The 20,920-nt window shown below is 33.7% G+C and overlaps 1 protein-coding gene across 1 annotated transcript in view; it reads right to left on the reverse strand.

Moving 5' to 3' along the window:
- Window positions 1-3,564: 3,564 nt before the first annotated feature.
- Window positions 3,565-20,920, reverse strand: part of LOC127279019 (glutamate receptor ionotropic, kainate 1-like) — a 211,557-nt gene continuing 194,201 nt past the window's right edge. The window contains exon 7 of the mRNA XM_051301091.1: window positions 3,565-3,916. Within this exon, the coding sequence (XP_051157048.1) occupies window positions 3,703-3,916 (214 nt within the window). The 3' untranslated portion in view covers window positions 3,565-3,702. The remainder of the gene's footprint in view (window positions 3,917-20,920) is intronic.

Here is a 20,920-nt window from a genome sequence, read left to right on the forward strand (position 1 = left end):
GCATGGAGCCCACGTGGGTCGTCCCTCGATTTTAATGAAATAATCTTTCAAATAAAAATTTAAAAACAATTTTTAAATTAAAAAAATTAATTTAAAATTATTAAACGTAATGGCAGAGACGATGACTGCATTATGGATCATTTTTCCACACAAGTTAATATATAATATTTTCTTAACATAAATAGGTTAGGTGAGATGTAAGATTGGTTTGTAATAAAATTAAAAAATTTATTACACCTCCTCGTGGTGCATCTTGGAAACAAATTCTTTGAAAAATATAATTTGTTTATTTAATTCAATTAAATTAATAACTAAGGAAATATTTTTCATTAAATTTGGCTAAAAACCAATCTAAAAATACGACTTAAAATATTATATTACTAATTTGTATTATATTTTCATTACAGGTTATATGGAAATTCAGAAAATATTAAAATAATTCTAAAATTTGCCAGAAAACAATGGGGGTTGGCGCGCGAAGCGCGCAGGGGGCATGGCCCTCTAGTATATACATATATATATATATATTACGGTCATTGTTGACAATGTCCACTGTCACTGGGCATTGTCGACATTGCCCTAGTATTTTTAACAAACTTTAGTAAAATGTGACAGTGCTCGGGCAATGTCGACAATGCGCACTTACTTTTGGGAAATGTCGACATTTCCCACATACATAAAAAAGGCGATAAATTACAAAACATATATTTATTTATTACACGTACAAGAATATAATTTATTTATTTTTGCTTTAGTCTTCGTCATAAAAGAGAATATAAAATAACTTTCATTTTATCCAATTTTTGGTTGACGATAACTAAAATCTATTAATATTATAATATACAAAATTTATTTTTACATTGAAAACAAAGGTTTTTAATATCTTTGTATGTATCAAACAGAAAGGTTTGATTTTATCAAAACATACAATTAATAACACAGGAAAGTTACACAGACCTTATTTTTTACAATATAATGTACTAGCTGCCGATAATTTATGAACTGACGATTACTAGTGCATTTATCTTATAGAGTAATTGATTGTCGAAAGTTTGTTTACGTCATTGTGTAAAAGAAACTTTTTATCAGAACCAGAGAGCAAGGTGTGTGTCATATGTCTAACATAACCTTATTTATATGTGGATAGGGCAAATTAAAGTTAAATACTGAAAATTTGAACTAAAATGTATCCTTAAATATTTATGTATTTTATTTAAATATTATTTTTTATTTACTTCGGTTTAAATAAAACATAAAAACTATAGTAATTTTCATTAAGGGGTTACGCCACCCTGAAATTTTCAAAAAAATGGTTTTTTTTGCTTAATTTCAAAAATTTATATTCTTACGAATATTTTGAGATGTCTCTGAAGACAATGTCTCACTAATTACAAAACTTATAATCTTTAGAAGTCAGCGGGTTAGGACGCCCCCAGAGCTGCTAGAAGCCGTCTGGCGCCTCCTTAACGACTTTCCATTTTCAGATCAGAGGACATTCTTTCCATTCTAGGAGAAGAGTATTATGGCCCAGGAATTGCTGATTAAATAGCAAGTTAAAAAATTTTCAAGTTATAATACACTAAAGTATATTTTTTTCTTCTTTTGCGTTTTTCTCGAAACCACATTCTTCGAGACGGTGTACACGATAACTCAAAAACAATTCAACCGATAGACTTGCAAATTAATATACATCTTCCTAAATAGATTTTCCACAAAGTGACGTGGGATTTTTTTCGATTGAATGATTTGAAAATTTTTTATTCAATTTTTTATACGGTACTTTTAGCCCAAAAAAAAGTCAATTTTTGAAGTGCTTCCATTTGCGTAAAAAATTTTTTTTTTTAAATGGCTTCGTCACTCTGTTCAAAATTTGTCACTTTTTAAGAAAAATATTGTTTTACTTGTTTCAGACAAAAATTGAACTGCCAAACAGGTACACTATCAAGGAGTGCTCCGGAAAAATTGATCCACGCCAATACTTATATCTCCGCCATTTTTAATTAAAAACCATTTTTTTAAATATTTATAAAGCTTAATATATGTATTAAAGCATCAATAAATGTAAATAAGTCCTACCTCTAACAGTTTTGTCAAATAAATTCCTAAAAATCGATCCGATTTTCATGCGTTCAGGGTGGCGTAACCCCTTAATTAATATATCTACAATATACCTAAAAAATACATACCTCATCAGAGGTTTGTGTAAATTCATTGACACCTTTTAATTCTTTCTATAAATTGTTGACGTCACACTGAACAAACGGTTCCTGTGTTGGAAATGTTAAGGATCCTTCACTAATCCTGTGCAGGATCCTGATAGGATCTTGCGTAGGATATTGGAACAGCGATTCTGTACAGTTGCATGAACATTAGTTACAAAGGTTCCGTTACAGATTCCTGTACAAGAAAATTTATTAAAAATAATGTCAAGCAAAGGTTCTTACACAAGAACACTCGCATGATCTTGTACAGGAAAATATTTTACTTTCTTCTTATGCCAAGGAACACTTGTATCAACCATAAAAGGATCCCACGCAAGATCTAGGGTGTATTTTTTTAAATACAATAAAATTATTTTTTAATTTTGTGATGAATATATATTGATGCACTTAATTAAAAAAATCCATTGCGCAGACGTAGGAGCCATAAAAACTTATTGCGCAACAGGTAAAGTTGTTAACATTCAGAAACAAAGGTCCCTGCATAGGCTCCTGCGGAGGTTCATTTACAGGAATTTTTATTTAAAAATTTGTTTTAAACTTTTAGACAAAGGAACCTGCAAAGAAACCCCAGTAACTAATATTCCTGTACAGAATTCTGTGAGGAATTCCTGTTTCAATATCCTCCACAAGATCCTGGCAGGAGCCTGTAGATGAATTTTTAGCTGCGTTTAGCTTTGTAAATTATATTTTATTAAGCACTATGTACTTTTCTATATAGTGTAAGTGTGACATAACAAAATAAGAAGTCCCGTCCTCTCTCTTTGTCACATTTTACTAAACACCCTGTACTCCTAAAACATGTGACGTAAACTGTAGACGAAGCCACATCCATATGATGTCCCACAGATATTCGTAGATATTCCAGAGATATTCTAATTTCTGTATACGGCTAGGACGTCTATAGGATATTATGTAATATCTGTTGCCGTCAGGAATGAACTTAAATACCAAGAAACAAGTGTCTAATCTTTTATATTTTACACATGAAATCCGATAACTGTAATAATTCGAGTACTGTATATTAGTTACTATTTTTTTAGGCGTTAGAATTGTGTTTTGTAAATATGATTGGTCTGATAGTTTATACCTATAGGCTAAAGGACCAATCATTCATGGTAAGAATAAATAATTTAAAGTTTTTGTATTGTTTTGCGAATTATATATAGTTTTTATTTTAAATTTAACTAAATTTCATAAAAAAATAGTAAAATTTTATATTATAAACAATTAATTAATTATAGGATAACGATAATACAGTTGTATGTCATTGTTTTGTATCTTGCTTTAATAATACGATAGAGAACTAGAAAAACAAAGTTATCCAGTGTCCACACATGCGGCAAAAATTTTTAATAAATTTTATTACAAAGCAAGTGCATGTTTATAAGGTTTTTACATAATAAGAAAAATGTTTATTTTTTAAACGTATGAATTAAACTTTTAATTTTAACACCTTTACATATACGTATTATTGTATCTATTATTTTCCTTTAATTCGAAAGAATGTTAAGTATTCGAAACCACATATCATTATAGAAATAAAAATTCCGGTTATTAATAAAATTAATGCAAATGCTACTTCATATATTGTGACGCTGCTAATAGACATGAGATCCTTTCTGCAAAGAGGTTTCCGCGCTGTCCACCTTTTTACTTGTCTTTGTCGTATTCCAACTTCGAACATCTTAAGGAGTCTGTAAATTAAAAAATAAATTCTAAATATTCTATAAAAATATATTATTATAATAGTCTAAGATTCCACTGCAGGATTTATACATTCACAAATTTTATAGATAAAAACTGTCTTAAATGAGAGGTTTTATCATCCCGTTGACAAAACCCTTAGGGTGCCTAACTTTTTGTGATCCATTTCATAGATAGGGGAATGTATCCATGAGTGGAACACCTTTTTATTCACTCAGATAATTTTTTACAGTAAAGGAAATTTAAAAACTAAAATATATCGTTGGATAAGTATTGTCTTCATCTATAAGTTATATATATTGAGATTTTTTTCCAGCTTCAAGGAAAAATTTTTAGATCCATTTTCTGAAGTGATACAAACGGTCGTCTACTCATGGAAATGTAAGCTTTTTTAAAGCTATCATATTAACATTTTTTCTTACATTTGAATAATTAAAAATTCTTCTTGTATGATAAAAATAAATATATAAGTAGTAAAAAAATTTAAACTGATTATAAAAGAGTAAAAATTAAATATCTTTTTTAATCTCAGAAAAAATAATCACAAAACTTTCACGACATTTCTTAACACCTTTTTTCGTGCGGTTGTATTAAACACAAAAATGCGTCGATTTACAGTAGAATCCCGCTTACCGCCGGTTGTTCGAGATCGGAGAACCCAGGTACCGCCGGTTGACAAACAGCGCCCCCTTAGCCAAAACATAGGTCCGTATTATACTGAGCGCATACATAATAATTTGGGGCATATTATTATGTACTACAAATACTACTAATATATTATATAACATAATATAATATGAACCATTAAAATAAAATTATAATAACGAAATTATTTGTATATTATAATGTTTATAATATGTACAGTAGTAGCAGAAATATTTTATAAGTAATAGTTGCCCACACTAGATTTCATTGATACGACTATGGGCTAAGAGAGAGCGATCGGCGGTATGTGGGGTTTAGTGACCGGTGGCAAGTGGGGTCCGGCGGTAAGCGGGGTTTTACTGTACTTGGGTATTACAAAAAATATGTTTTTACGGTGTTAATTACACAAGCCTGCAAAAAAAAATTTCCGTTGTCAGAGATCGGAAAGTCATTTCCCGTAGTTTTTGGTGCCCTGAATCCGAATCTGGAAACGAAAACCTTCCATCACGTCCGGATTTCGATAAAAGTGGGGGTATAATTCCCAAAAATCACGTTTTTTTCAGTTTTTGAAAATTTCTACCGGGTAAATCTGACGTGCTAGAGACTTGTCATAGGAGTCAAATTAAAGCTTGGACCCTGTACTTTACGACAATATAGCGATATTGACAACAACAAAATAAATCAGCTGTTAAAAATGGTTTTTAAGTTTTCAAGCATAAAAATTGACTCACACTGTTCGTAAATACAACTATTTTAAAAAATCGGACAAGTGCGAGTTACACTCGCATTAACATAATCTAGGCATAAATTTGAAAATAATGTGAGCACATAGATTTAAAAATAAATTAATAAAACTAAAAAATAATAAAAATATCAACAAATAAAAAATAATAAAAATCGGACAAGTGCGAGTTACACTCGCATTAAAACCGAGGGCTCCGTACCCTTAAACCTAAAATTTAAGGGGTTAAAGTGTGAAGGCATGTGGAAAAATTCCAATTTTGCTTAATTTTTTCTGTAATATGAGCATAAAAACACATAGATAGACACATAGTCACATATAACGAAAATTATCAGTTTTTCCTTAAAAACGCTATGATTATCAACTCCAATCGTTCTCGCTATATTTTTTTTGTAATCTATACGTAAAAATACGTAAAAATGTATAAGTTTGAATTCCTTAAGATAAAATTTTCTTCTTTTTTTATTCGAAAAATCCATGATTTTTTCTAAAAATATGAGTTTTCCTTAAAAACAATATGATCATCAACTCCAATCGTGCTCGCTATATTTTTCCTGTAATCTACACGCAAAAATACGTAAGTATACCAAATATGAACTGTCTTGGTCAAATAGTGTGTGCGCTAGGTGGATTAAACGCTTTTTTTCAAAATTTTTGATTTTTCCTTGACAACGCTATGTAAATTGATCCGAATCATGTTCGCTATATTTTTCCTGTAATTTTCACGTAAAAATACATAAGTGTACTAAATTTGAGCTTTCTATGTAAAAAGATGTGGCAACCAGGGGGGAGGGTACATAGTCATTTTCAGGGATTTTTCATAAAAATTCATGGTTTTTCCTTGACATCGCTATGATAATTAATTCCTATGAGATTCACTATATTTTTGCTGTAATCTACACGCCAAAATACATATGTATACTAAATTTCAGCCCTCTAGATAAATTCGTGTGGCCGCTAGAGGGGGGTACATGCCTTGCTTCACTAGTCTCATTAATAGGGTTCCCCCTTCGGGTACGGAACCCTAAAAATACTTAGATTCGCTTGGAACTTGTCACTCAGGGGTTTTTGAGGTCGCGGATTACAGATATGAAGTCAGATTTTCAAAATGGCGGATCCAATATGTTGGATTGCATCGATTTTTAAAAAAGTCGTCAGCCATATTCGATCTGCTATTTTGAATTTTAAAAATCTGACATCATATCCGTAATCTGCGACCTGGAAACCCCCGAGTGACAAATATGTTGTATTGCATCGATTTTTAAAAAAGTAGTCAGCCATATTGGATCCGCCATTTTGAATTTTAAAAATCTGACATTATATCCGTAATCCGCGACCTCAAAACCCCCCGAGTGACAAATTCCAAGCAAATACAAGAATTTTTTAAAATAGTTTAATTTACGAACAGTGTGAGTCAATTTTTATGCTTGACAACTTAAAAAACCATTTTTGACACACTGAGAGAAGGAAAGCACGGAATCCGGCGTTCGTCACAGTACGGATTCTGTGCCTTACTTCTCTCAGTGCAGCCAAATGCCTTTTTTGTTGTTAATATCGCTAAATCGTCCCCTACTGAAAATCCCTGTACAAGATTTTATACAATTTCCTGTACAGGATCAGCAACTGAACTTGTACAAGTTCTGACCAGTTCCTGTATAGGAAAATGCATACGAATTTGGAACAAATTCATGTGTGAGATCTTGTACAATATCTGGTGCAAGATCTTGTACAAGAAAGATACTTGTACAAGAAAATATACATGATCTTGTACAATTTCATGTATAAGTACTTGTACATGAACACGTCCATGTTCTTGCACATGTTAATTCATGTTTTCCTTTATTAAAAATTAAAAACTTCAAAGGCTGCGCAATAGTTTACTTTAACCTTTACAGCTGCGCAATAGTTTTTAGCATGCATGAGTTACGAATCTTAGTGGTTAAAAATTATCAAAATCTCAAATTTTATTTAAAAAATTTTTTTACAACTATACATGTGCAAGAACATGAACGTGTTCATGTACAAGTACTTATACATGAAATTGTACAAGATCATGTACATTTTCTTGTACAAGTATCTTTCTTGTACAAGATCTTGCACCAGATCTTGTACAAGATCTCACACATGAACTTGTTCCAAATTCGTATGCATTTTCCTATACAGGAACTGGTCAGAACTTGTACAAGTTCAGTTGCTGATCCTGTACAAGAAATTGGACAAGATCTTATACAGGGATTTTCAGTAGGGTCGTAAAGTACAGGGTTCAAGCTTTAACTTGACTCCTATGACAAGTTTCTAGCACGTCGGATTATGTTATGTTTGATGTATGATCTTTAATCTTGGAGATCTAAGACCTTGAATTTTGAGGTTATGTTCATTTTAAACAGTGCTGGATTTGTCGTAGGGCAAAAAGGGCAACTGCCATAGAGCCACTAATTTTCACTTGTTGCAACAAAAGATTATACTTATACGAAGGTGTATAAATGCTCCATAAATGTGAATCAGTTTTTATATGTAGTTTGAATAGTAATTGGCTTGCAGTTGGACAATTTTTTAAATCTGTTCAGCTGTTTGAAAAAAAAATTGATTTTAGGGCGAAATTTTTTTGAAAAATATATTGAAGTTTCGATGCTTCTTGTAAAAGCTTTCTACAAGCATTCCCTCTAAAAATCTCCCCATGATAACTTTTCGGTATTAATTTTAACTTTTTCGGCTATAACAAAGCTTTTTCTCTTCTTAACAAGGGAACCAAGCAATTCCAGAATAAATGATTCACAAACCCTTGCAATGTATGCAATTCTGGAACAATACATTTCTTAATTACATTAGTATCATCTTCTTCAGTGAAAAGAGGAAGGTTAACAGTACTATGACATTCTTTAGCAAGTTTCTTTTTCTTCCCTTTCGAAATGAACACTGTATAATCTTTTCTCTAATCACCGTAAGTTTTCAAAGACAAATTATTTTCTTGATTTTCATCAACTTGTGCATCAAGTATTTCGTTCGAATTTTGCAGAATATCAAAAGTTACAAAGCAATATGGACACGGGCATGTAGCAGTAGCAGTTTGCTGACCATTGATTATTAGCAAAAGTTTAAAATCCGCAACAAATTTAAAAGGTATATTATTTAATTTTGTTAGATCAATCAAAGTTTTAACAGTTTCGTATGATTCTTTTATACGAGGTACGACACATAATAATATGTGCTAGAAGAATTGTCATTGAAAATTATAAAGAACCCTGTCCACCATCCGTTATTACCTTTATTTTAATATTTCCAATTTGATTCCCAGGCGGATCGACGAAATGGAATGTGCTGCGAATTCGTGGGACATTCGTAGATCATTCACTTTGAGTGAAAATATTGTAGAAAATCAGTGGAAAGAGTTAAAAAGTATTATTGAATTAAATAAATAAACTATTTAGTGATTGATTTATACACTACTTTTACTAACTTAATGTTTTATTATTACATAAATAAAGTTTAAAGTGTATGATGTTTGGATAAGAGTGTTTGATATGCTAGGGAGTTTTGCAGTGACATTTCAATTCATCGTTTTGCACCGTAGATTTTAGCAGTCATAGTTTCTTACATTTAAAAATTCTCTTTTTATCTTGTAAGAAAAATATAGTTTTAATTTGGCTAAGAGTTAATTAATTAGTGGTATAATTTATATGTTGTTAATTAATAATAAATATTTTTTTTAATTTCCCGTATGGAAAAGTGATGTGGGTCCCCAGTGGGAGCCCTTATGGATCGCCCTCATGCCATGAGATATTAATTAATTAATTAATGTTTATAACAGATGAAATATTTTACAAACGAGCCCTATAGGAAGTATTTTGGATAAGTACAGTACCGTCGGAAATTGTCGGTACGACCGACGTGCGCTGTGTCGAAATTTGATGCCGACTTTAGAACTTGATATTTTGAGTTAGAAGAAACTTAGAGACTTGAAACTTAGATGGTTGGAAAGCTGATGAAATTCTGCGTCTTGCCATATATCAAGAAATTTTTTTTAGTTTTTTGGAGCGATTATAACACCGGAAAGGTTTCCACACAAAATTAGACAATTTTCCCATTTTCAAACTATTTATTTGACTCTCGGCAAAATGTTGAAAAATGTATGGAAAAATTTGAAACTTCTGCAACATAATATTCAATAACATGGCTTTAATTTGCGTTTTTCAAACATAAAAAATGTTTTGTGGTTCTCGAGTTATATTGAAAAATGTCCGAGCATGTTTTTCTATAATTCAACCGCCGATCATCACTTTTCGCCGCCTCGCAGCTCTCCTCGTTCGTCCGCCAGTGCCGAATTTGCCTTATTTCGAGTGGGTCCTTATTAGAGCCTGTCTAGTACTGTAGATTGTTAATAAACAATTAGTTAACATTGCAATTGTTTATTAACAATCTACTTATCCAAAATACTTCATATAGGGCTCGTTGGATGCGGAATTACGTTAACTTTCAATTGCTAACTTTAGAATTGCGGTAACTTTATTTGTTTGTAAAATATTTTATTTGTTTTAAACATTAATTAATTAATTAATATCTCAAAAATTTTAAAAGATCCCACTCTGAAAATTATATGTTTTGTAGGAAATTAGTCAAGCTTTCCATTGGGATAGTTAAAAAGTAGTTATTTATGATACAAGTTACAGATTTACGCACGTGTATCATACAACAGTTTTTGCAACACCCGCCTCTAAAGTTAAGTATCTATTATGAAGAATTCCAAATCTCTATTAGAATAATTTCGATTATATAGAATCGTGGAAGTCTAGCTTTAGCTAGCGCCACCACTGGATTCGTAATGGCAGTCTAGCCTAGCGATTTCACATAGGGGAAAGGTGGGTAAGTTCGCCCAAAAAAAGTTTAGAGTATAAAAAAAGTTACTTAATTTTAATGTTTGAGTATAAAAACTCTTTCATAGTACAAAGACAACCTTCAGAAATAAAACAGAATAGTTATTTGAATTGTCTTTTAATGAAAATATTGAATAAATTGTAATTAAAATATCGATGGTAAAAATGAAGAATTGATCTGAGGTGAGGGTAAGTTTGACTACGGAGGAGGGTAAGTATGTTTCTTCCAAAAAGTATAAATAAATTGAAGTAAATGTGTCAAATTTTTTTGTATTTGTTTTTACTTATCAATAATCTTATGAATGTCTTAAAAATTAATACTGTATTATAATGAAATACACATTTTTTTGTCAAATTTAATTTTTCAATCAAAACTAGTTTTTAAAGGAGGAGAAAGTAGCTCCGTAAAGTACGTAACTCTCAGAGACAAATGCGTATGCGCGCTTATTTCAAATGTTTTTCTTTCTCAAAATATTTAAATAATTATTTGTTATTATAAAATTGAATTATGCATTTTTTCTTGTGACGGGAAAATATTTCTTGACATTATTTTGAGAAATAAATGATCAAATATCCTATGATAAGGGTTAGGGAAAAAAGGTCAATAACTCGCCCCTGTGACCTTACATCGATCTAAGCGCCAATAGTTCAATATATTGGCGCATTACCGAAAATCGTCGGGTCCGTTCCTCACTCTTTGTCCGTACGTCTTGTGTGCTGGAGTATATCTCCTTGTTTGTTTGAACTATACCAAATTATATTGTTTGATTGATCGTTTGAATTATAAGAAATTATATTGAATTTGAGGATCGATATTATCCAAATTATATATTGTCTGAATAAAAGTTGGAAGAGTCGATATTTGATCATATTTGATCACATACAAGTAAGTGATTAATGTACTTTTATTTTATCTTTGTAATAAACTCAATATTCCTGGAAGTCGCTTAATATTTTATTTTTATATTTTGTATTTGGGTTCACCAACTTCCCTCCCTGTGATCAAGTCTTTTGTTAATTTTAATTAATAAATTAACTGGCGTCCGCGTGCAATTAAATCTTTATTTTATTTTGTCAAATAGAGCCCCAGCAACTCTGAACCCGGTCGCGCTGGGTGAGGAATAATTTTAATAATTTTGATCATTTATTTTATTTTAATATATTTCGCTTAATAATAAATTATTCCGTCTCATTTGGCGCCCAACGTGGGGCCACGTTGGATTTTTTTTTATTGTAAATTTTGCCAATAATTTTATCTTAAAGTGTGAAAAGTAAAATTATAATTTATTTGTGTGAAAAATTTTGAAAATTAGAAAGTGCGAGTTTGAACGGGAAGCGATCAGAGTGTTTACATTTCTTTTGTGTGAGCGACCTTGACAGACTCAGGTCTAAACTTGCCTTATGTACACAGCGACATACTGGGAATAACGACGATTTATTTTAATAATTTTTTTTCGTCAATTTTGATTTTAATTTTATATTTTGTGTGAATTATATTTTGAATTGTTGAAATATTTATTTGTGTTTAGTTCGTAATTCTGTTGACAGTTGGACTGAATAATATATTGAACAAATTGATAATTTTGTCAAAATTTTTTTTTTGAAAGTTTACTTTCTAGAAATTTTGAATATTTTTTTTTTATAATTGTTTATAACGAAATTTTATTTTTTTTGTGAATTGACAAAAATTTCGTGAAATTTTTTTTTTTTTTGAAATTTTATTATTGTGACGTATATTTTAAAGTGTTGGACAAAGAGTCATATTTTATTTGTTTTGTTTCGATTAGATCTTGCTCTGTCGAAATAATAATTTTGATTTGACAAAATTTTCGTTGAATAAAGTTTTGTATTTTTGTTTTCGTGATTGTATCTTGCTACATCAAGAAAATAATTAAATTTGATGAGAATTTTTGTATTGTAAAATTTTTTTTTGTTTTTGTCCAAATTTTGTCGATACAATATCTTGCTATTGTCGACAATATTATTGGAAAATTTTTTGTCAAAATTGTTAGAATTTCTGCGTCGATCGCGAACTAACTTTTTGAAATATTTTTTTGTGTTTGTTTAAATTGTTGGAAATTTCACGTTGATCGTGGGCCAGCTTTTTGAAATTTTTAAGTGTAGCATTCAATAGAACTATGCCGATTCAAGATCTTGCTCTTGTCGATGTTTGTTAGTTTTTTGAATGTTGCCATTGTTGTTTTGAAATTTTTTTTGTATTGCCAAAGTGTCGAAATTTTGCGTTGATCGTAAATCGTCCTTTGGAAATTTTAAGCGTAATATTCAATAGAACTTTGCCGATTCAAGATCTTGCTCTTGTCGATGTTTGTTAGTTTTTTTTGAATATTGCCATTGTTTTATGTTTTGCAAAGTATATCTTCTGCTTTACATATAGGTATTTTGATCAAGATAAATTGCTTGTTTTAAATTTTTTTGTGTGTTCCGCAAAGTATATCTTCTACTCAACATACGTATATTTTGATCAAAGTATTTTACTTGTCAATAAGATCTTGCTCTGCTGTCAAGTAATCTTTTTAATAAATTTGAAAGATTTTTTTTCTCTCGCGGTCGGTACTATTAATTCAAGATCTTGCTCTTGTTAATAGTTTTGTCGATTGCTTGAAGAATTGTTTATAATAAAATTTTTTTTTAAAAGATTATAACTTAAAATTTTTTTTAAAAATATTATAACTTAAAATTTTTTTTTAAAAAAAAAAAATATTATAACTTAAATTTTTTTTTTTTGGTATTTAGTTCTCCTCATTTTTGTTTTGACAGTACAAGATCTTGCTCTTGCTCCCAGACTAATTGTTGAGAGAGAATATTTAATTTTTTTATTTATATATTAATTTATAATTTATTTGACTTGTTTTCATTAATTGTTGTTTATAACTTATAAAATTTTTTTTTAAATTGTCAAGTTATTGATTTTTTTGAACTTAACAATTATTATTAAGGCAAAGTTCTATTTTATTGTTTTGAGTGTATTGTCGAATATTTATTATTGAACAACAATTTTTTTTTTGTTTATTATTTTAAAAGGATCGGATAATATACCTCGAACTTTTGTGGGACTTGTCTTTAAAAATTTTATTATTAAAAATTTTTTTTAATAAAAGCAATTTTTTTTCTAAGCTTTTATTTATTTATCAATAAGAAAATTTTTTTTTATTCGGTTATCGACTTGGCATAACGTAAAGTTTGCTCACAATGACGTCAATGTTTATTTCCCCCCCAAAACGAAATCCAAATAGAAATCAGTTGTTAAGGGAACAAAATAATACAACTGATAATTTAAGATCAACTGAACAAGTTTCAAGTGGACATTCGTCAAATCGGGAAATTGAAAATCCTCCTTTGGAGACCCTTACAAACGCAGGCGCGATAAATTCGGGAGATCAATTTGATCAAAATCCGGGAACTTCAAGACCGTCATCGCAGAATAGTGTAGGGAGTTTTCACGGTTTTTCGATGCATTCGTCCATTGAAAGGGGAAGGGGTAAAACGCCACCGTTGTATATTACGTCAACTATGCATCGAAGAATGGATGCATTGGAACAGGCTTTAGATACGTTAACTGTCAAATGTAACACCGTAATTGATCTCGCAACTAATCAGGGTAACTTACGCTCTGAAGGGGGAGGGGCGCGAACAAATCAGCAATCCATTTCTTCCGATGAAGAATTGAATGAGTTAGATACGCGTCAAAATAAACCTCCAGTTACTCCTGAGGTTTTCGATGATCAAAATATAGGTCCAAATCGCGAGAATGGAGCTTTGTATTCTCATGAAACTCAAGTCGGGGATGAGTCTAGACGCGTTCGTTTCAATAGCGATCCTGGTTTGTCGAATGAGATTCCACAACCAGCGGGCAATGAAATTAATAACGGTCGGAATATTCCCCCACGAGCAGGAATAAATGATAATAACATCGTTCCTCCGCGATTAATAAAAATAACAATCGGCAAACCTCTGGCCGACGGGACACTTATAGACGAAGAAGTTTACGTGACTGAGGAACAGTACCGACAAATGTTAACATCTTCTCAGGGTGATGTCATGCGGGTCGGTGGTGGCAATTTTAATTTCGGTTACCCACGTGATTTGAATCCGTCCCGTGATAGAGAAAACACAGTAGATCGTGATTCGATAGGACCTAATGCCCGTAGGGTAGGTTCATTATTTTCATGGAATGATAGTGATTTTAGTGAGGATGATCAACAAGTACGAAATCGTTTTTCGTCAATTGATCAATCAAGATCTGTAGGTCATTTGTCAAGTAGACCGCGGGATGGTTTGAATTCCTTACATCCGCAGCCTCGTGCGGAGAATTCGAACGCTATTCAAATCGGTCGAATTGTCAATTCATGGAAAATTTCTTTTCCAAAAACAGAAAAAGACCCAGAGCAGTTCTTGCTAATCCTCAAAGACTATCTGAGTACGAGTGGAATAGATCGGAATCTGTTTGTCCCCTGTCTTTCAAAAATATTTGAAGGATCGTACAGATCTTGGTACCTCGTAAACAACAAAAATTGGCGTACATGGAAAGATTTTGCTCGTGCGTTTCGCTTTGAATGGGGCGTCAAAAAGGATGACGCCGATCTCCTTCTCGAGGTTCGCGATTTAAAAGTCGACAAGGGAGAGAGTTTAGCCGAGTTTGCATGTAAAGCGCGTCTTGTTTTTGAGAGAATGCAATATCCCCCAGGATTTAGGGAACAGTTAAAACAGATCTTGTCTAAATTTAACCCTCGTTTAACATTTGAAATTTTGAATTTGTCATTAAAGAATTATCGGGAATTCTTGCACTATGTCAATGAGCGTAATTATATTTACAATCGCTCAGCAGACGTGCAGAAAATTAGATCGAAACCTAGGTCGGACTTGTGTGCTGTTCGAGACGAAAGTGATTCTGACAATGAACAGTCAACTGATGCTTCTGAAGATCATTCTGATAGTGATCAAGAAGTTGGTTTAAATGCTGTTTATGGTAGGGAATCCGATCGTTCAAAGAGCAAGTCTGGGTTACGGAATACCCAATCCATTAATCGACAAAAACTTGATCAGAATTTAAAGAAATTTGAAAAGTCAAGTCATTCGACTAAGACAAATACACAAGATCAATCATCGCGTGATAGTAGGGAACCTTCTAAACCATTGGATAAAAGTAGGTTTTTCTGTCAAAATTGTGGTCAAACAGGTCACACAGTCCCCTATTGTAAAACCAAACCACAACTGGTTTGCTGTCTTTGTCGAAAAACAGGTCATTCCAATGTAGATTGTCCCGATAATCAGGGAAACGACAAAAGCCCTCAGTAGTTGAACCTCCAATTATTGAACCAAAGGGCGTACTTGAGGAGGATAAGAATTTTAATTCTTCATCTAATATAGGTCAGACCAAGGATCTTGATAAGACTTGTTGTTTTTCGACGAGTGTTGAATTGACTAGAGGATCAGATGACATAGTCTCTCGGCTTGATACCTCACGTCAAGCCGTGATTAAACTTAGTTTGTTTGATAGTGACTCGGTTAGTTCTTCTGAGTCAGAGAATGAGTTTGATGACTTGGTTTGTGAAGAGTTAGAAAATGAAATTGAGAATTCCATTAATCTGTCAACTATTTATTGTGATCAATTAGAAGAGGGCGCTCCTTCGAACGAAATTGATCACGAGGCGATAAGGAATTGGAAACCTTTCGGATTGCCGTCTCACGTGGTGCATCGTCTTGCCCAGAGGAGGGTATATTGCCCTTGCGATTCTCTTTCAGAACCGGTAAAAACTGTCAGGATCCCGGTTACGGTTTCCATTTTTGGGGAAAAGATTTTGGGTATTATAGACAGTGGTAGTGAGAGATCATTTCTGAGCGAAACAGCTTATAATCGCGTGAAGCATTATCAGGTACAGGACTTGACTCCTGATTCTTCTTCTGAGAAGGGAGTTAGGTTAGGTGATAGATCGGTGGTCAAAACTAAAGGTGGGACATTATTTGTGATTGACATAGGCGATGTTTATGGACCTCAGTGGTTCAGTATCTTGCCGGGGTTATCAAGTGATTTGATTCTTGGAATGGACTTTTGGTTGAATTTCAAAGTCAAACTTGATCCTTTTGACAGGAGTTGGAGTTTAGCGGGTGGTAAACATGTCTATTCATTATCGCATCGTCGCACAGGTTCTAGTTTTCTTCAGAGTCTTTCGACAGATGAATCAGGGAGATTGAAGAATTTTCTTGATGAGGAATTTATAAAATTTGATAGAGAGAGTACTGGTTTAACTGATTTGGTTGAACACGTAATTGAATTGGAAGATAGTATTCCACATCGTCAAAAACCCTATCGAAGAAGTGAGATCGTTCGGAAGTATTTAGAGCAGGAAGTTGATCGTTTGTTAGAAAAAGGGTATATCAGATGGAGTAATAGTGATTGGGCCTTTTCGCCAGTCGTTGCTCCGAAAGCCAATGGCGGATTGAGGTTTTGTATTAATTATCAACCCCTCAATCGTAAAACCAAAAAGCCAGCTTATCCTTTGCATAATATGAGATCAATCCTTTCGCAATTACATCAAGCTAAATTTATCTCGACTATTGACATGAGTGAGGCTTTTCATCAAATCCCTATGAATGAAGATAGTCGAAAGTATACTGCTTTTGTCGTTGAAGGGAAAGGGTTATTAGAATGGAATAGAATGCCGTATGGACTCACAGGAGCCCCATCAACCTTTCAAAAATTGATGGACACATTGAAAAGGCGTTTTCGTGATCTTCTTGTGGAAAGGAAACTCCCGAATAAGTGGGTTGATCAGGTATTTACCTATCTTGACGATTGGATCATTGTGACTGAGACTTTCGACGATCATCTCGAAATTTTGTCTCTTGTCTTTGATGTTTTTCGCGAGGCTAAATTGCAAATCAATCGAGAGAAAAGCAGTTTTGCCTGCAAAGAAGTTAAGTTTCTCGGATATATTGTTGACGAGTTGGGAATGAGACCCAATCCCGAGAAAGTAGAACCAATTATTGATTTTCCTGTTCCAACAGATAGGACTAAGTTGCGTCAGTTTAACGGTCTAGTTAATTGGTATCACAGGCATTTAAGGAATATCGCTAGGATACAGGGTCCATTGAATAAGCTTACTAGCGTCAAAGTTCCATGGAAATGGACAGAAGTTGAACAAAAATCTTTTGACGAAGTAAAGAAGGCTCTGATCAATGCTCCTCGTCTTTATGTTCCTCTACCGGGACAGCCGTTTATTTTATATACTGATGCTAGTGATTTTGGTCTAGGTGCGATCCTTGTTCAGAAGGATCCTGATTCTGGAAGGGAAATATTGATCGAGGTTTTGAGTCGTCCATTAAGAGGTGCGGAACTTCACTATACGACTACGGAAAAAGAATGCTTAGCAGTTGTTTGGGCTGTTGAGAAGCTTAGGTGTTATTTGGAAGGCATGCCATTTACCGTTATCACAGATCACCAGGCTTTGCAATGGTTACATGGACTCAAGAATCCTGTAGGTCGTCTAGCTAGATGGGCAATCTATTTATATCAGCATGATATGACTGTCGAACATCGTAAGGGTACTTTAAATGAGGCGCCAGATGCTCTCTCGCGCATGTTTGACATAGATGTAGATCCGTCTGGTTGGGAAAAAGTTGTAGAAGATGCTGTACAGGGTCGAATTCAATTAGCTTCGATTTGCGATCAGAATTGGTATGAAACCAAATTTGACTTAGTAAAGAATCATCCCAATCGATTTGATGATTGGAAAATTGAAAATGACGAATTGTTCTATTTTCGTCCAGATTTCGAAAAGGCTGTGATCGATGATGAGAATCCTTGGAAGAAAGTAGTAAAGCCTTCAAATATATTGACAGTACTTCGTGAGAATCATGATTTACCTCAAGCAGGTCATCTCGGCTCACATAAAACTCTTGACAGAATTCGTCAAAGTTATTATTGGCCAGGCATGACGCAAGATGTCAAATCTTATGTTTCAGATTGCGAAGTATGTATCAAGGTAAAGTTTAATCAAAACCCTATTAAAGCTAGGTTAACTACACGATCCTTACGGTTACCGTGGGCTCAATTATCGATCGACACAATAGTGTCTCAAACTCGAACTAAAAAGGGGAATTCTGATATTATTGTCGTTCATGATTTATATACAAAGTTTATTGAACTGTTTGCGGTCCGACATCGAACAGGAAAAATTGTTGTCAATATACTTGACACCGTTTTCGATCGTTGGGGAATACCGGAGTCTATCGTAACAGATAACGGGAAAGAATTTATAAATAAAGATGTCAAAGCGTACTTATTGGCCAGAGGCGTTAGGCATATCACTACCCCGTTGGCTCACCCTCAGTGTAATCCGGTAGAGCGAGTAAATCGAACGATAAAACCTATAATTTCCGCTTATATAAATCAAGATCATAGAGAATGGGACGAGAATTTGTCTAAAGTACAATTTGCATGTAACACCGTACCTCATACTGGTACTCGCGTTTCGCCATTTTTCTTGAATCATGGTTATGAGGCTATCGCGAGACGAGAATTAAAATCAACCGACTGTGAGGTGGGTACTGACGAAATTGCTGATGACGCGACGAAGGCTTGGGTTGATCGCATGAAAATAATCGACGAGTTACGTCATAAAGTCGAAAGTAAATTGCAGAATTATTCTGAAAAGCGACTTGCCAAGTCGAATGCCGATAAGAAACTGTCAGTTGAACTTAAGGTGGGAATGGAGGTTTATTATCCGAACAAAAAGCTAAGCAATAAGGCTGAAAATTATTCCTCTAAGTTGGCTCACCGTTACGTAGGTCCAGTTATTATTTCTAAAGTTTATGGTCCGGGTACAGTCCAACTGTCAGACAGAAATGGTAAAGTTGTTGGCAAATATTCAGTCTCTAATTTAAAAATACCACGTCGAAGTTTGCGATTGTCATGAAATTTATTTGTAGATCGATCAACTGCGCGCATTCATCTGGAGGACTGAGGTCATCACGAATACGGACAGTTCAGGTCTGATTGGTTGCTTGTTGAGGGAAGGATGAGCAGAGATATGGCTGCAAATTTTGATCGAGAAGAAGCAGGTGATCTCGGAGAACAATGGGACAGACTAGTCCGTTGTAAGAAACAGATGGACGATCTGATGCGAGAAATGACTCTGAAGGTGTCTGACTTCAAGGATCAAGATGACCCAATTGATCAGATCTTTGATGACAATGCTTCGCTTTTTGACGAGAACTTAACTTCGTCAAGTACAACGAGCGAGCGGCGCATTGACGAGATTTCTGCGGATGCTCAACAATTGATCAACGAGTTCCGTAATCGGAAACCACCCAAGATCGAGTTGACAAATACTGTCAGGGTGACTCCATTTGATATTCGATCAGAAAATAAGAAGAGGAATCGCATTCCTGATGTGAAGCCAATGCTGAGGAAGGATGGTCAGCAGATGAGGATGACCGATAGAACTGATTCTGTCATCGCTCCTTCGGTAAAGGTGGAACCTTTGCCATATACGATCAATGACATTCCGACTTTCCAGGATGTCATGAAGGAATTGGGAGTTCCGACTTTGGTTGATTCTGAAAATCAATCCCAACCTCTCTACATGGTGGACTGCAGGATGCTGTCGGAAAAACTGCTCAAAAATTTGATCACCAAGAGAGCTGAGATCTTTCTTAAAAAGATGGAAGCTAAGAAAGTTGATCGAGGTACTCAGACCTTTGTTTCTGTGACGGGCAAACAGAGAACTGCTGCGTGCGTGAACTGCAGGTCACGCGAGCATCGTTTCACGGAGTGCAAGATGCCGATGAGACCTGGATTTTGTTTGATCTGTGGAGCAGATGGATTCGAGACCATTGACTGCATATATCCTCATGGAGTTGAGCACGAGTTGGCTCTAAACAAATGCGTAGGATGCTCTAACGATCTGTGCATCTATTGTCCTGAATGTCCGGATTGCAATATTCGCTACGCTGGACTTGTCGACTGGCTTCGGTTGAACTACGTCACCTTGCCAGCTTGGGCAATACCATCTGATCATAAATATTTGATCAATGAGCATACGGAGGAGCAGCTTCGCCGGAAGATCAAGGCAAACTTTGCGAATCAAAACGATTATGTCAATCGTGTGAGGGCATTTTTGATCAGAGAGAACGCTCTTTCTCTTATCGAAAAACCAGCGAACAACATGGCACCTTCAAAGAAAGATCTGTCGGAGGAAAAACGTCGCCAAGCGGTTCAATCATTGACAGCCGAGTTTGCTGGTCAATCTCTTGACGAGGTGATGGCTCTTCGACCTGAATTGTCCGATGGAGAGGAATACAAGGTCATCGTGCCAACGAAATACAAGAAGAACTCCAAAAATTAGACAAATAGACTAATCAAAGACTGATCTCGAAACGAGAGTACAAATTTTGTTTTAAATGACTTTGATCTTATCTTAATTTACATTTATGACTTATTGATCTGAACCAAAGCAAAAATAGTATTACTTTGTTTTACCCTTCTTAAAAGGAATGTTTTATTTTTGATACTATAATTGTAATTTACGACGTAAGTTCTTTTCAATAAATAAAGAAAATTAAAAATCGACAACAATTATTAGGAAACTTCCAGGAATTGTTTTTTCTTTTCTTGAAATAAATTTAGAATCAAACATGACAACTAATTATTTCTTTTCAGACATTAATCACTTTCATTTATTATTTTATTTGTTTATTTTATAAAATGTTTTGTT

Source organism: Leptopilina boulardi, unplaced genomic scaffold (genome assembly GCF_019393585.1).
Source record: "Leptopilina boulardi isolate dan_hultmark-lab unplaced genomic scaffold, ZJU_Lbou_2.1 LbouV2_213, whole genome shotgun sequence".
Lineage (NCBI taxonomy): Eukaryota > Metazoa > Arthropoda > Insecta > Hymenoptera > Figitidae > Leptopilina > Leptopilina boulardi.